This window comes from Papaver somniferum, unplaced genomic scaffold (genome assembly GCF_003573695.1).
Source record: "Papaver somniferum cultivar HN1 unplaced genomic scaffold, ASM357369v1 unplaced-scaffold_10, whole genome shotgun sequence".
Taxonomy (NCBI): Eukaryota; Viridiplantae; Streptophyta; class Magnoliopsida; order Ranunculales; family Papaveraceae; genus Papaver; species Papaver somniferum.
In genome coordinates this window covers 16,559,199-16,572,377 of record NW_020618825.1, presented here as the reverse complement: position 1 = coordinate 16,572,377, position 13,179 = coordinate 16,559,199, and the positions used below count along the sequence as shown (strand labels likewise).

At 39.7% G+C, this 13,179-nt stretch overlaps 1 protein-coding gene across 1 annotated transcript; it reads right to left on the bottom strand.

Moving 5' to 3' along the window:
* Positions 1–11,391: 11,391 nt before the first annotated feature.
* Positions 11,392–12,910, bottom strand: LOC113326454 (UPF0481 protein At3g47200-like). Its single transcript, XM_026574181.1, has 2 exons — positions 12,317–12,910; positions 11,392–12,096 (listed from the first exon to the last, which is right to left on the bottom strand). The coding sequence occupies exons 1-2, from the start codon at positions 12,908–12,910 to the stop codon at positions 11,392–11,394; spliced, it is 1,299 nt and encodes a 432-aa protein (XP_026429966.1).
* Positions 12,911–13,179: the final 269 nt, after the last annotated feature.

Below are 13,179 nucleotides of genomic sequence, written 5' to 3'. Positions count from 1 at the left end.
AACAAAGCGAGACTTGTCGCTCAGGGGTATTCGCAGATTGAAGGAATCGACTTTGACGAAACCTTTGCTCCTGTGGCACGCTTTGAGTCCATTCGACTATTATTACCTCATGCTTGTTTTCTTAAGGTTAAGTTGTTTCAAATGGACATTAAATCCTCCTTCCTATATGGAAACTTAAAGGAAGAGGTCTATGTCACTCAACCTAAGGGATTTGAAAACCCTAACTTCCCAGATCATGTCCTTAAACTCAACAAGGCATTATATGGGTTAAAATAAGCACCTCATGCCTGGTTCGAAAAACTCACTACTTCCCTTCTTAGGAAAGGTTTTTCGAGAGGAGGAGTTGATAAAACGTTGTTTACCAAATGGAGTTGGAAAGATGTTGTTATTGCTCAAGTTTATGTAGATGATATCATCCATGGATCAACATATGAGAAACTTGCAAAAGACTTTCAAGTTTATCTTGGCAAGGAGTTTGAGATGAATAATGTTGGTGAATTAAAATTATTCTTGGGTTTGCAAATTCAACAACATAAGGATGGAATTTACTCATCTCAAGAAAAATATGCAAGAGATCTTTTCACAAGATTCAGTCTTGATAAGTCAACTCCAAAACTAACTCCTATACCTACCACGGGTAAACTACACCGAGATGAGAAATGAGTAAATATGGATCAAAAGCTCTATCGATTTATCAGTGGAAGTCTTTTATATCTTACAGCTACTAGACCTGATATTGCTTTTAATGTTGGTTGTTATGCTAGGTTTCAGGCGAATTCAAAGAATCTCATCTTGCAGCTGTGAAAGGATCATACGATACATTAATCACACTGTCGGGCATGGTCTATCTTACACTTTTGATACTAACAATGATCTTACTACCTATTCAGATGCTGATTGGGCAGGATGTGTGGAAGACAGAAAAAGTACATCAGGGGGTTTCTACTATGTAGAATTGAATCTTGTTTCTTGGCATAGCAAGAAACAAAACTCACAATACCTATCCACATGTGAAGCAGAATATATTTCTGCAGGCTTATATTGTACACAACTTCTTTGGATGAAACAAATGCTTGCTGATTATGGAATTGACACTAGAATAATGAAAATCTTTTGTGACAACTCAAGAGAGATTCGAATCACAGAGAATCCAGTTGAGCACTCAAGAACTAAGCATATTGACATAAGGTATCATTTTATTCGAGATCTCTATGAAAATGGTATCATAAATATGGAATTTTTTCCTTCCGAGCAACAATTGGCTGATATTCTCACCAAACCATTAGATACTAATACATTTCAACACTTACGACAGTCTATTGGTGTTGTTCTGGTTCATTAGTCTTTCAAATACTCTTGTCCCTGCACTTATCTCGATCTGTTGGGCAATTTTGTTTTGAACTCCAGTTAAGTGTTACTACAATTATGCATTTTTTTTCAGTAGTTGAATTTCCGTCTCGTATCTTAGTGTTTTTTTCAAATCCTTCTTTTCTTGTGAAAGTAAGATCTGTCTTGTTGTTGTTTCGGGAATGACATTTTATGGGGAGAGTTCTTAGTTGAACTTGTGCTTAATTTACAAATCTGTGTGGGGAGTGCGGCTGTGGAATATTATAGGGGTTATCTTGTATCTTTATAAACTCTTTGATGAATGCATTTAGTTTCGGCTATATGATTGCATCTAAAAAATTTGATATGTTCTTTTCTTTTGGTAATGAAGTATCTCTATGGAAATTTCATTTGGATCCCACTAATTTTCGTACCGTTGCCAATTTTATTGACAAAAAGGAGGAGAATTAATGTGTAGTTCACACTACAAATACATATGGTTTTCGGATCATTATTTAAGGGGGAGTGGTTTTTATGTGAGATGAAGTATTGACTAAGGGGGAGTGATACATTTCACCATAGTATTGTTGTCGAAGTTGTGATACGATTGAACTTTGATGTTGTATAATAATATTATGACACTGTATAACAAATATTGAGAGCTATTGTTTTCTCGTTGTTGTTTCTACGGATCTTCAACAACTATGATGCTGAATTGAACATCTATGGAATCATGGGAGTACTTGGAAGTGACGAAGATTTCGAGTAATGTTTAAGAACCAAGGAGATCAAGCATTTGGATGAGAAGCTACAAAGTTTTATTTATTTTGTAATCCATATATATATTGATATTTTTGTCACTAAAATTGACAAAGGGGGAGATTTTTAGAGCATTGGTTGGTCGAACTCGCAATCGTTGATATCTCAAGCTTGTTTGTCAAGTTTAGTTTCCAAAACTATAAGTCTTAATTTCTAATCTACATATAGCTAAGTCACTGATTAGGATAGTAAGTGTAGTTGAGCTCTAACCTCCACGACGTTCATCAAATGAAGACGAAGAACTACTCAAGGGAACCATGCGGATCTTCATCGACAAAACGTATGTGGAGACTTGAACTTATCTATCACTCAAAGTCTATCTACTCTATCTTCTATTTGAGACAAAAGTCGTATTGCTATACAAAATTCAATTATACACATTTGCTATTTCGAGTCGAGTTTATCTCGCTTATTTATTTCTCAAAATATGTGTTGATAAGCTTTTGCTTTAGCCAAGTTCATCTTTACTCGTGATGAAAGTCATGTTGATAATTTCAATAACTTGAAAATCGCTTTGATGAAAATAATATGTGGATAATGACTATTTTAAAATCCTCTAAGAAAGTTTCAATGATTAAAATGAGAATTTAGAACATGTAACCATATTTCTATATAAACATATATAGTGTGTTCTCACATTTGTGTATAGTTCCAAAACCGGGAACCTAAAGTATGCGTACCCGTATGCATACTGGCGGTTGTTGGGAATCCGGGTAAGTATGCGTACCCGTATGCATACTGGCGGATTCACGTCCGTGAATTTCTGCTGGAGTTTGAAGTGAAAAACAAACTCAATCCGGTCACTTAAGTATGCGTACCCGTTTGTATACCTAAGCAGGTTACTTTCTAAAATCGGTTTGTTCATGAACTAAAACATTTATATAATAAGAAATGCAATCATTGTAAACCGTGGCTATAATTTTTATGAATTGATTCGAATGAATCAAAATCGATTTTTCTTCGTTTGTGTCTTGTATACTTATATGAGTGTTGATGGTAGTTTTTAGCTTAGGGTTAAAATCGTAAAACCTTAGTCAGACAGTGACGTTACACTTGAGTAATAATGTCGCCACTAGCGCATTTATTAAACCATTAACCATGTCTGCGTAAAATTATCGGGGTACCTTTTTTATATGTCATGATCCACGGAAGATCCCTCGGTACTGACTGGCATCATCTCTGCACATGCCAGCCGCGCATGGTAGCCAAACGTGCCAATCACGCGTGCCACATATTTTAAACTAGGGTTTCAATACGCTAAACCCTAATAGCCATATCTCCGCGCCAAAGGCATGCCAACCATGCCAGCCGCACCATCGTGCCAATGGTATGCCATGCCAGCCACATCTCCGCGCCAAAGGCATGCCAACCATGCCAGCTGCACCACCGTGCCAATGGCATGCCATGCCAGCCACATCTCCGCGCCAAAGGCATGCCAACCATTCCAGCCATAACACCGTGCCAATGGCATGCCATGCCAGCCACATCTCCGCGCCAAAGGCATGCCAACCATTCCAGCCATACCACCGTGCCAATGGCATGCCATGCCAGCCATATCTCCGCGCCAAAGGCATGCCAACCATGCCAGCCACACCATCGTGCCAATTACATGCCATGCCAGCCGCATCTCCGCGTCAAAGGCATTCCAACCATGCCAGCTGCACCACCGTGCCAATGGCATGCCATGCAAGCCGCACCACCGTGCCAATGGCATGCCATGCCAGCCACATCTCCGCGCCAAAGGCATGCCAACCATGCCAGCCGCACCACCGTGCCAATGGCATGCCATGCCAGCCACATCTCCGCGCCAATGGCATGCCATGCCAGCCACATCTCCACGCCAAATCCATGCCAACCGCACCACCGTGACAATGGCATGCCATGTCAGCCACATCTCCGCGCCAAAGGCATACCAACCATGCCAGCCGCACCATAGTGCCAATGGCATGCCATGCCAGCCACACCTTCGCACCAAAGCCATGTCGTCCATGCCTCCATGCCGCTGGCTGCCAAACGAAGGGTTACAACAATCAACGGCCACCCTTCTTTCTGAGATACAAATCTCAGCCGGAAAATTCGCCATCAAACGCGTGGAAACTTTTGGCCCAATGTCAAGCCCTAATTTTGGCCGCGCCTAAACTATGCCAAAACCCTAATTTTGGCCGCGCCTAAAACTATGCCAAAATCCTATCTTGGCCGCGCCTAAACCATGCCAAAGCCATGTCGGCCATGCCTCCATGCCGCTGGATGCAAAACGAAGGATTGCAACAATAAACGGCCACCCTTCCTTTTGAGATGCAAATCTCAGCCGTCCAAATTCGCCACCAAACGCGTGGAAACTTTTGTCCCAATGCCAAGCCCTAATTTTGGCCGCGCCTAAACTATGTAAAAACCCTAATATTGGCCGCGCTTAAAACTATGCCAAAATCCTATCTTGGCCGCGCCTAAACCATACCAAAGCCACGCCGACCATGCCTCCATACCGCTGGCTTCCAAACGAAGGGTTGCAACAATCAACGGCCACCCTTCCTTCTAAGATGCAAATCTCAGCCGTCCAAGTTCTCCACCAAACGCGTGGAAAATTTTGGCCCAACGCCAAGCCCTAATTTTGGCCGCGCATAAACTATGCCAAAACCCTAATTTTGGCCGCCCTTAAAACTATGCCAAAATCCTAGTTTGGCCGCGCCTAAACCACGCCAAAGCCATGCCTCCATGCCGCTGGATGCCAAACCAAGGGTTGCAACAATCAACGGCCACCCTTCCTTCTGAGATGCAAATTTCAGCCGTCCAAGTTCGCCACCAAATGCGTGGAAACTTTTGACCCAATGCCAAGCCCTAATTTTGGCCGCGCCTAAACTATGCCAAAACCCTAATTTTGGCCGTTCCTAAAACTATGCAAAAATTCTAGCTAGGCCGCGCCTAAACCACGCCAAAGCCATGCCAGCCATGCCTCCTTGCCGCTGGCTTCCAAACGAAGGGTTTCAAAAATCGACGACCACCCTTCCTTGAGATGCAAATCTCAGCCGTCCAAGTTCTCCACCAAACGCGTGGAAACTTTTGGCCCAATGTCAAGCCCTAATTTTGGCCGCGCCTGAACTCTTCCAAAACCCTAATTTTAGCCGCGCCTAAAACTATGCCAAAATCCTACCGCGCCTAAACCATGCCAAAGCCACGCCGACAATGCCTCCATGCCGCTGGATGCCAAACGGAGGGTTACAACAATCAACGGCTACCCTTCCCTCTGAGATGCAAATCTCAGCCGTACAAACTTGCCAACAAACGACTTGTGGCAATCTCTTGGCTATGGTGCCAAGTCTTGGCCACGGTGCCAAAACCCTAATTTGGCCACGGTGCCAAAGTCATAATTTGTCCACGCCAAAGCCATGCCTCCAGCCGCTGCCTGCCAAACGGAGGGTTGTAACAATCAACGACTACCCTTCCCTCTGAAATGCAAATATCAGCCGTACAAACTTGCCACCAAATGACTTGTGGCAATCTCTTGTCTACGGTGCCAACTCTTGGCCACGGTGCCAAAACCCTAATTTGGCCATGGTGCAAAAGTCCTAATTTGGCCACGCCAAAGCCATGCCGGCCATTCCTCCATGCCGCTGGCTACCAAACGGAAGTTTGCAACAATCAACGGCTATCTTTCCTTCTGATATGCAAATCTCATCCGTACAAGCTCGCCACTAAACCAAACGACTTGTGGCAACCTTTGGCTACGCTGCCAACTCTTTGTCCACGGTGCACACTTAGATATGCCAATTCTATGGTCATGACACCAAACCCTAATTATCAACTCCAAGAGCATGCGCAAGCCATGCTATCACCGTGGCCACGCCACTGGCTACCAACGAAAGGTAACCACAATCAACGGCTAACCTTCCTCTCAAGATTCAAAATCTCGACCGTCGAAGGTCACCACCGAGCCGGCAAGCCTCCCAAGCTCAACTTGCCAAACAATAGAAACATGCTACACAAAACACTTGAGACATCAAAACATGTCACAAACTGGGGGATGCTCATCAGGGTATTGGTATGGCGGTTTACAGCGTGCGGCGTACACTACGCCTGTTACAACAAAGTGTCATAAGAGTGAGGCGGTTAGTAAATACAAGAAGTAATTGTGAAACGTTTCCTTCGTTATGGAAACATCAATTCCAGGCATTACCCGTTACCGCTTTCTTCCATTTACTCAACCGTTTCCACTTCTTACGAGACCAGGGTATGTTTCGTTGCGACTTGTATAAATAGGTCTCACCTATTTCCACCAAAGAAAAAGTTTTTGTCAGGATAATAAAAAATTCAGAAATCACTTGTTAGCTTCCCAATCTTCTAGCGTTTAACTTTCTGATACAAGTCGTCGAACAACCACTCTTCCAGAATCAACTATTCTGGTCTCAACACTCTCTTCGCTTCCCTCCCTAAGACCAACCCTTCGGTCACTTTGTGACCAAAGAAAGTCTGGAACGACCATTTCTTGGTTTAGGCCGGATTTGTACATATTGATCTCTCTAATCAAAGTACTCCCTTGCAGTACATTGTTTAGGGTTTAGACTCGTTTCTCACCCACATACACGAAATTACCAAAATCAGCAGAAATCGTTTTCACCCTCAAACAATGAGATCTAAAAATTGAACAACTCTCTAACTAGTTTCATTTGAGTCATTTGAACTAGTTATAGTGAATATGAATAAGGTTGATATGAAAGTGCTCATATGGATAACCATTGGTTAACTATTGTCGAACCGACTAAGTGTACACGTTTAGGTACGGTTACTCAAACCTAAATGTTGGTGCATTTCATTTTTGTATAACAAGTTAAGTTCGATCTAATGGTTGAAAGATACAGCTTGAATCTAATCATGTTTTCATATGACAGTGAATATTGAATGTTTTGTTACCAAGGTAACTAAGATTGCAAACCCTGATTTGAAATCTATACAAAGGAGAACTCTAGAAACTAGGAAACCTAATCCACACATCTCCTGTGTGATACTAGTTGCATAAGATAGAGTCGATTCTCCTTTAATCTTAGGTTTTTCACAAAATATTGTAGGTTAACGACTTGAAGACTTCATTGGGATTGTGAAGCCATACCCAACTATTTTCTCTGTAGTTGCGTGATCTGATCTTGCTGTTTTATATCGTGATTGAGTGCAATCGTAAAATTGGCTTGAGATTTATATCTCCGATAGGAAAGATATAAAAGTAGTCACAAACACCTTCGTCTCATCGTTTGTGATTCCACAATATCTTGTTTCGTTAATCGATTAAGATTATTGTGAGGTGATTGATAATCCTAGGATGTTCTTCGGGAATATAAGTTTGCTTTATCAATTGGTTCCTATTCACCTTGATTTATCAAAATAAGGAACAAAACTCGTAGGTATATCTGTCGGATACAGATTTATCTATTCAATAGACTTTTCTGTGTGAGACATATTTTTTTATCAAGTCTCCGACTTTGGGTCGTAGAAACTCTTAGTTGTGAGTGAGATCCTCTAAGGGAATCAAGTGCATAGTATCCTGCTGGGATCAGAGATGTAAGGAGCGAAACTGTGCCTTGAATCAATGTGAGATTGATTGGGGTTCAACTACAGTCTAGTCTGAAGTTCATTGGTAGTAGGCTAGTGTCTGTAGCGACTTAATACAGTGTGGTGTTCAAATTTGGACTAGGTCCCGGGGTTTTTCTGCATTTGCAGTTTACTCGTTAACAAAACTTCTGGTGTATGTGTTATTTCTTTTCCGCATTATATTTTGTTATATAATTAAAATATCACAGGTTATGCGTTCAATCGATCAATTGGGAAATCCAACCTTTGGTTGTTCATTTAAATTGATTGATCCTTGAACATTGGTCTTTGGTACCATTCAAATTATTTCTCTTATATTCAATCAGGATCGCAGATTCTTATTTGTTTGATTGCGGATTGAATTGAGAGATTGAGATCTCTTGAAAGTATATTGGAGTTAGTCCATACAGATTGTTAAGCGAAATATTGGTTGAGGTTGTTAGACCCCCGTTTTTTCAATAGAGATGAAGGTTATCTTTCTGACCCACATAAGGATCGATCACAAACAAGGTATTGGTTCACTTAAGGAGATACAACTATATCTTGATGTTCAATAAAGCAAAAAATTGCAACAACCTCTACAAATCATTCTGAGTTATTAGTTGTCCAGGAAGAAAGTCGTGAATGAGTTTGGTTAAGGTCAGTAATACATCATATTCAACAATCATGTGGACTTCATTTAATTAAAGACTCCCCAACAATACTTGTTTCTACGAAGGAAATACTCTTTTCAATGCACAACTAAAGGAAGGTTTCATTGAAGGTGATCGAACAAAGAATATCTCCTCGAAGTTTTTGTTCACACATGATCTAGAGAAAAATGGTGAGATTGAGATGTTCAGCAAGTATGTTCAAGTAATAATCTAGCAAACCTCCTCACCAAAGCATTGCGAACTTCAACATTCAAGAAATTGGTTAAGATTGGAATGCGTCGTCTTAAAGATTTGTAAACCAAGATTTGTTGAATTATCCATCATGTGGAGCATCTTTGAAAAAGGTATTTCATCGAACTTATCACGAAGTACTTTTTTTCTTTCGTCAAGGTTTTGTCCCACTTGCTTTTCCTTGTCAAGGTTTGAACGAGGCGGCATATGCATGTCCAATACTCTTAGTCTTAGTTTTCAGGTTTTACTCTCTTGAGTTTTCCTGACATATTATGGTGACTTAGACATAGTGGTCATGGGGAGTGATATAAACATATATTTTTGTTAGGAATATCAAGGGAATATCTCATTGATTACTGGGGTGCCTTTTTATCTAGCCCTATAAAAAGAGGATTTAATGTTTGTTTAAATCAAACGTTCAGTAAGGATTTTCCTTCTTTTCTTCTCTACTTTTAAGTTTCTTCATCTTTCACAACACTTTTTAAATTATTTTTAAGAATTAAGTTAGTTAAGAAAATAGATTATATTAGTAAAATTATAGATTATACATGAGTTAGTATTGGTGTATGTAAGAGAATTAAGATTAGATAAGAAGGATAAAAAGACTTCTTGAAAAACTTTTTCAAAAAATAGGTTTTGAGATTCTTGTTCTCAAAATGAGTGATTTGAAAGCCAATTTAGAAGAATGCGAATCTTCAATCTTCATAACGTTCCGGTAATAAATGATTTATGAGTATTGGAACTTTTAAAGGTTAGATCGGAAAAGTAGTTATAAATTCGTCTAGGAAAATATAAGTAAAGGTAGCCAAACATCCTCTTTAATGGTGTTTTGGACTAGGTTCAACTAGAAAAACAAAAGTACAGGCATCCAAACATCTTCTTTGATGGGGTGCAGACTTGGTTCGGCTTGGAGAACTCAAGAACAACTAGATGAATTTCTATTTTGTGTTTAACAAAGTTATGTTCGACAATATTGAGTCCACCATGTTCCTTGGCGATAAAACCAAAACACATACATTTACATAAGGTTCGGTTAGGATTTTTTTTTTCTTCGAAATAGTCGAACATACATTTACAAAAAGTTTGCCTAGGATTTTTTTTTTTTTGAATAGCTGAACATACATTTACATAAGGTTTTGTTAGGAAACTAGAAGGTTGTACTAGGATTTTTTTCCTCGGAATAGCCAAACTGATCTTCATTTCTATTAGGTTCGGCTAGTTCGAATAGGGTTTTTTCACATATTTGCTATCCGAACTTCTCTATGCAACTACAGTTTTTATGATTACTACTCAATTTATGAACCACAAATGTATAAAAAAACTTGGGTTAGCCGGAAAATATTTTCTAGCGTACAAATTTTTAAAATCCGGATTTAAAACGATTATGAAGCGGAAAAGGGAAGAAAATGAGAAGAAAGGAATTTAAAATGAAAATCGGTTAGGAGAAAAAATTGTGCTTTGTATTTATGAATTAGGGTTTAAATTAAGTTATTAAATTTAGGCTACTTTAAGCAAGGGATAACTAGGTCATTTAGTATAACTAGGACATTCCCAACTCATCACGATGGATGGCCTAAGTAGATGAGGGTCTTACGTCGTTGTTTTGCTAGTCGAACTTCTCTATACAACTGCAGGTTTTATGATTACTACTCAATTTATGAACCACAAATGTATAAAAAGACTTGGTCAGAAAGTACTTTCAAGTGTACAAATTTTTAAAATCCGAATTTAAATATGAAGCGGAAGAGGGAAGAAAAGGAGAAGAAAGGAATTTAAAATGAAAATCGGTTAGGAGAAAAATTGTACTTTATACATATGAATTAGGGTTTTAAATTAAGTTATTATGTTTAGGTTACTTGGGGATAACTAGGTCGTTTAGTATAACTAGGACATCCAACTCATCACGATGGATGGCCTAAGTAGAAGACGAGGGTCTTCCGTTATTGTTCAGCTTCTTAAATTATTTTCAATGATTCTTTACGAACCGCCGAAATAAACTACGTGAAAACCGTCCTCTCACATAAGGACGGGTCCCATCTCTACCAGAGCTAGCCGATGGGCCTCACAATAAAAATGCTGTGAGGAGGTTGTTTTCATATGGTTTGGGAGCTCGGTTTATGAAGAATTTTTGAATTATTTTTAGTTAACCGTCACATTGATTCTTGGAGAGCTTGCTTTTGTAGGGCCACAGGCCACTTCGGCCTTTACTCTTAGTTTTTAAATAGCGAAGATGTGCTTTGGTGATGATTGCCTTCCACTCTTCGATCATTCATATCTTTTCCTTGATTTCTCTCTGGTTGATTTCCCTGCTTTTCGAACTATAATCTTGATTTTCCTTCAACGCATGACTAAAAGAAGTATTTATTTCTTCTTTCTCGCTTTGAGTTATTTTTTCTTGGATTTGAGATAGTTTCTGGCGGTTTGCAACCTTCACAACTTTCTTTGATATGCACCTGTTTGTTAGGGTCACATTTATTCTTCTCCTTGAGGGAGAGACTTCAGAGTAGAGGTCCAACTTCTACATTGTATACGTATATTTTGGACTTCTATCCTTATAAATTTACCAGCAAATATTATTTTTAATAGGTAAAAAATTCGGTACTGACGAGTTTTGAACTAAGGTTATTAGTATCTACAACTTTTACTTCAGGGGTTAGAGAAAATTATAATAGCAAAAGCAAAGGCAGCAACAACAACAACAGCTATCAATATAGCCTAGGGCCTTAAATAGAGAAACATTCCTAAAGAGTAAAGACCAGACGGAGTTAGATGGTGAATCTGAAGTTTAATGTTTCTTGCGCAAGGGGTGCTCTGCATAATATGAGATGACGGTGTAAGCGGTTTGGATCACAGTCAGTGCCAAAAGAAAAGCAGCTCCGGCTACCGAGATAACAGTCCATGGATTGCTAAAGTAAATCGAATAGAGTTTAGATCGCCAATCACGAAACCTTCTCCTCCACTTCTTCATACTCTCTTCATAATACTTATTCATCTCTCCTACCACCAAGTAAGACTTACAACTAGAATCCACCACTGTGTCCCTCGCAAGCTCCTTCACAACCTTCACCACAGCCTCGTCGCTGCCCAAAGCACTAATTATGATGCCTTGGGATTGGAGCAACTTGACATCCTTAGCTGATTTTACAAGGCTGTCAATGAGGTAAATGTACGAGTTCATATCTCTTCCCGTTCCCACCCGAAGCTCATATGCTAACAAATTCAGAAGTGTAGACGCATTGTAGTCACTAATGATTATGGAGGGAAGCTGTAGTATTGCAACGTTCTTGTCGAATTTGATGTCCTGGTAACTCCCGACCTTTTTAAATTGGATACCAGACTGGTCATGAAGCTCTGATGCAGATCGAGTTACGAGTATTTCCTCCTCAAATTGTTTGCCTCCTGTAAGCAGTCCTTTCATATACATGTCGAGCATGTGCAGCCCTGGATCTTCGTTAGGGGCAAACATCATCCAGGGTAAAACCCGATTTACCTGGTGCACGTATACATGCCAAGTTTAACACTATAATTATGCAGCGATAAACATTTGAGGTAAAACATACTCCCTTCGTGTCAGGAAAACTAATACTTTCACTTTTTTATTTCGGCCTATTTTGAGGCAAGAATGAAAAAGTGAAAGTATCATTTTTCTCGAAACGGAGGTAGTATTAAAAATGAAGGAAATAATGGCTAAGACTAAGTCAGTCGCTCACCTCATTCTCACTTGAGCCAGTACTAATAGACCACAACCTGAATAGCACCAGATAAGGCAGTTGGTTCTCCACCAGCAGCAAGTCATGCATCACAGGATTATAGTTAACTATCGTACCGTGGTAGCTAAACATGGGATCCCTAAGAGAATAACTATTTATTTTGTGGTAGTTTGCACTAGCAGCCAAAAATTCAAGAATGAAGCATCCATCTTGGATCATTAGCTCGACGAATCTATTATCGTCGACTGCCCATTCTTCATCCAGCTGCCGAGCATATGACTCCCTGAGGAGATGCACATCTTTTAATAGTCCCAGCTTATAAGACTGAATGGGCTGGCTCCCTCTTTTAACAAAATGACGAACTAATCTTCTTTTGTGGACTTCCATTGGCTTCAAATGAGATTTAGAGTAGTGGTAAGGACCGATGGACACCACATGAGGCTCATAGGCTTTCACATTCCTATCTTTAACGAAAGTGGGCAACTCGAATATGGACTCCTTCTTCCAATGCTCTTCCTCCATTCCAGGTTCTGCCGACTCGAGTTCTCTAGTTACACTGTTTGACCATGTTTTCTTGGTTTGATCTGTGTTCATCTTGAAAATCTTAAACCAATGCTACTACTCTACTAGTCTCTATCTTTGAGAAGTAAGTAGAAAACAGACGGCAGCAATTATATTTGATGCTTGATGATTCCTTGCTTGCACTGATATTTAAAGCAATAAAACAAAGTACAAAGGACACAAAATCCTTTCTCGGATCTTTTTTGTTGATTGTACAAAGAATTTTCTTTACAGGTTCACGAACGAAAATATTGGCGTCGTAAAAGATACCTCTCGTTTTCATCCCAGATATTAGAGTTTGG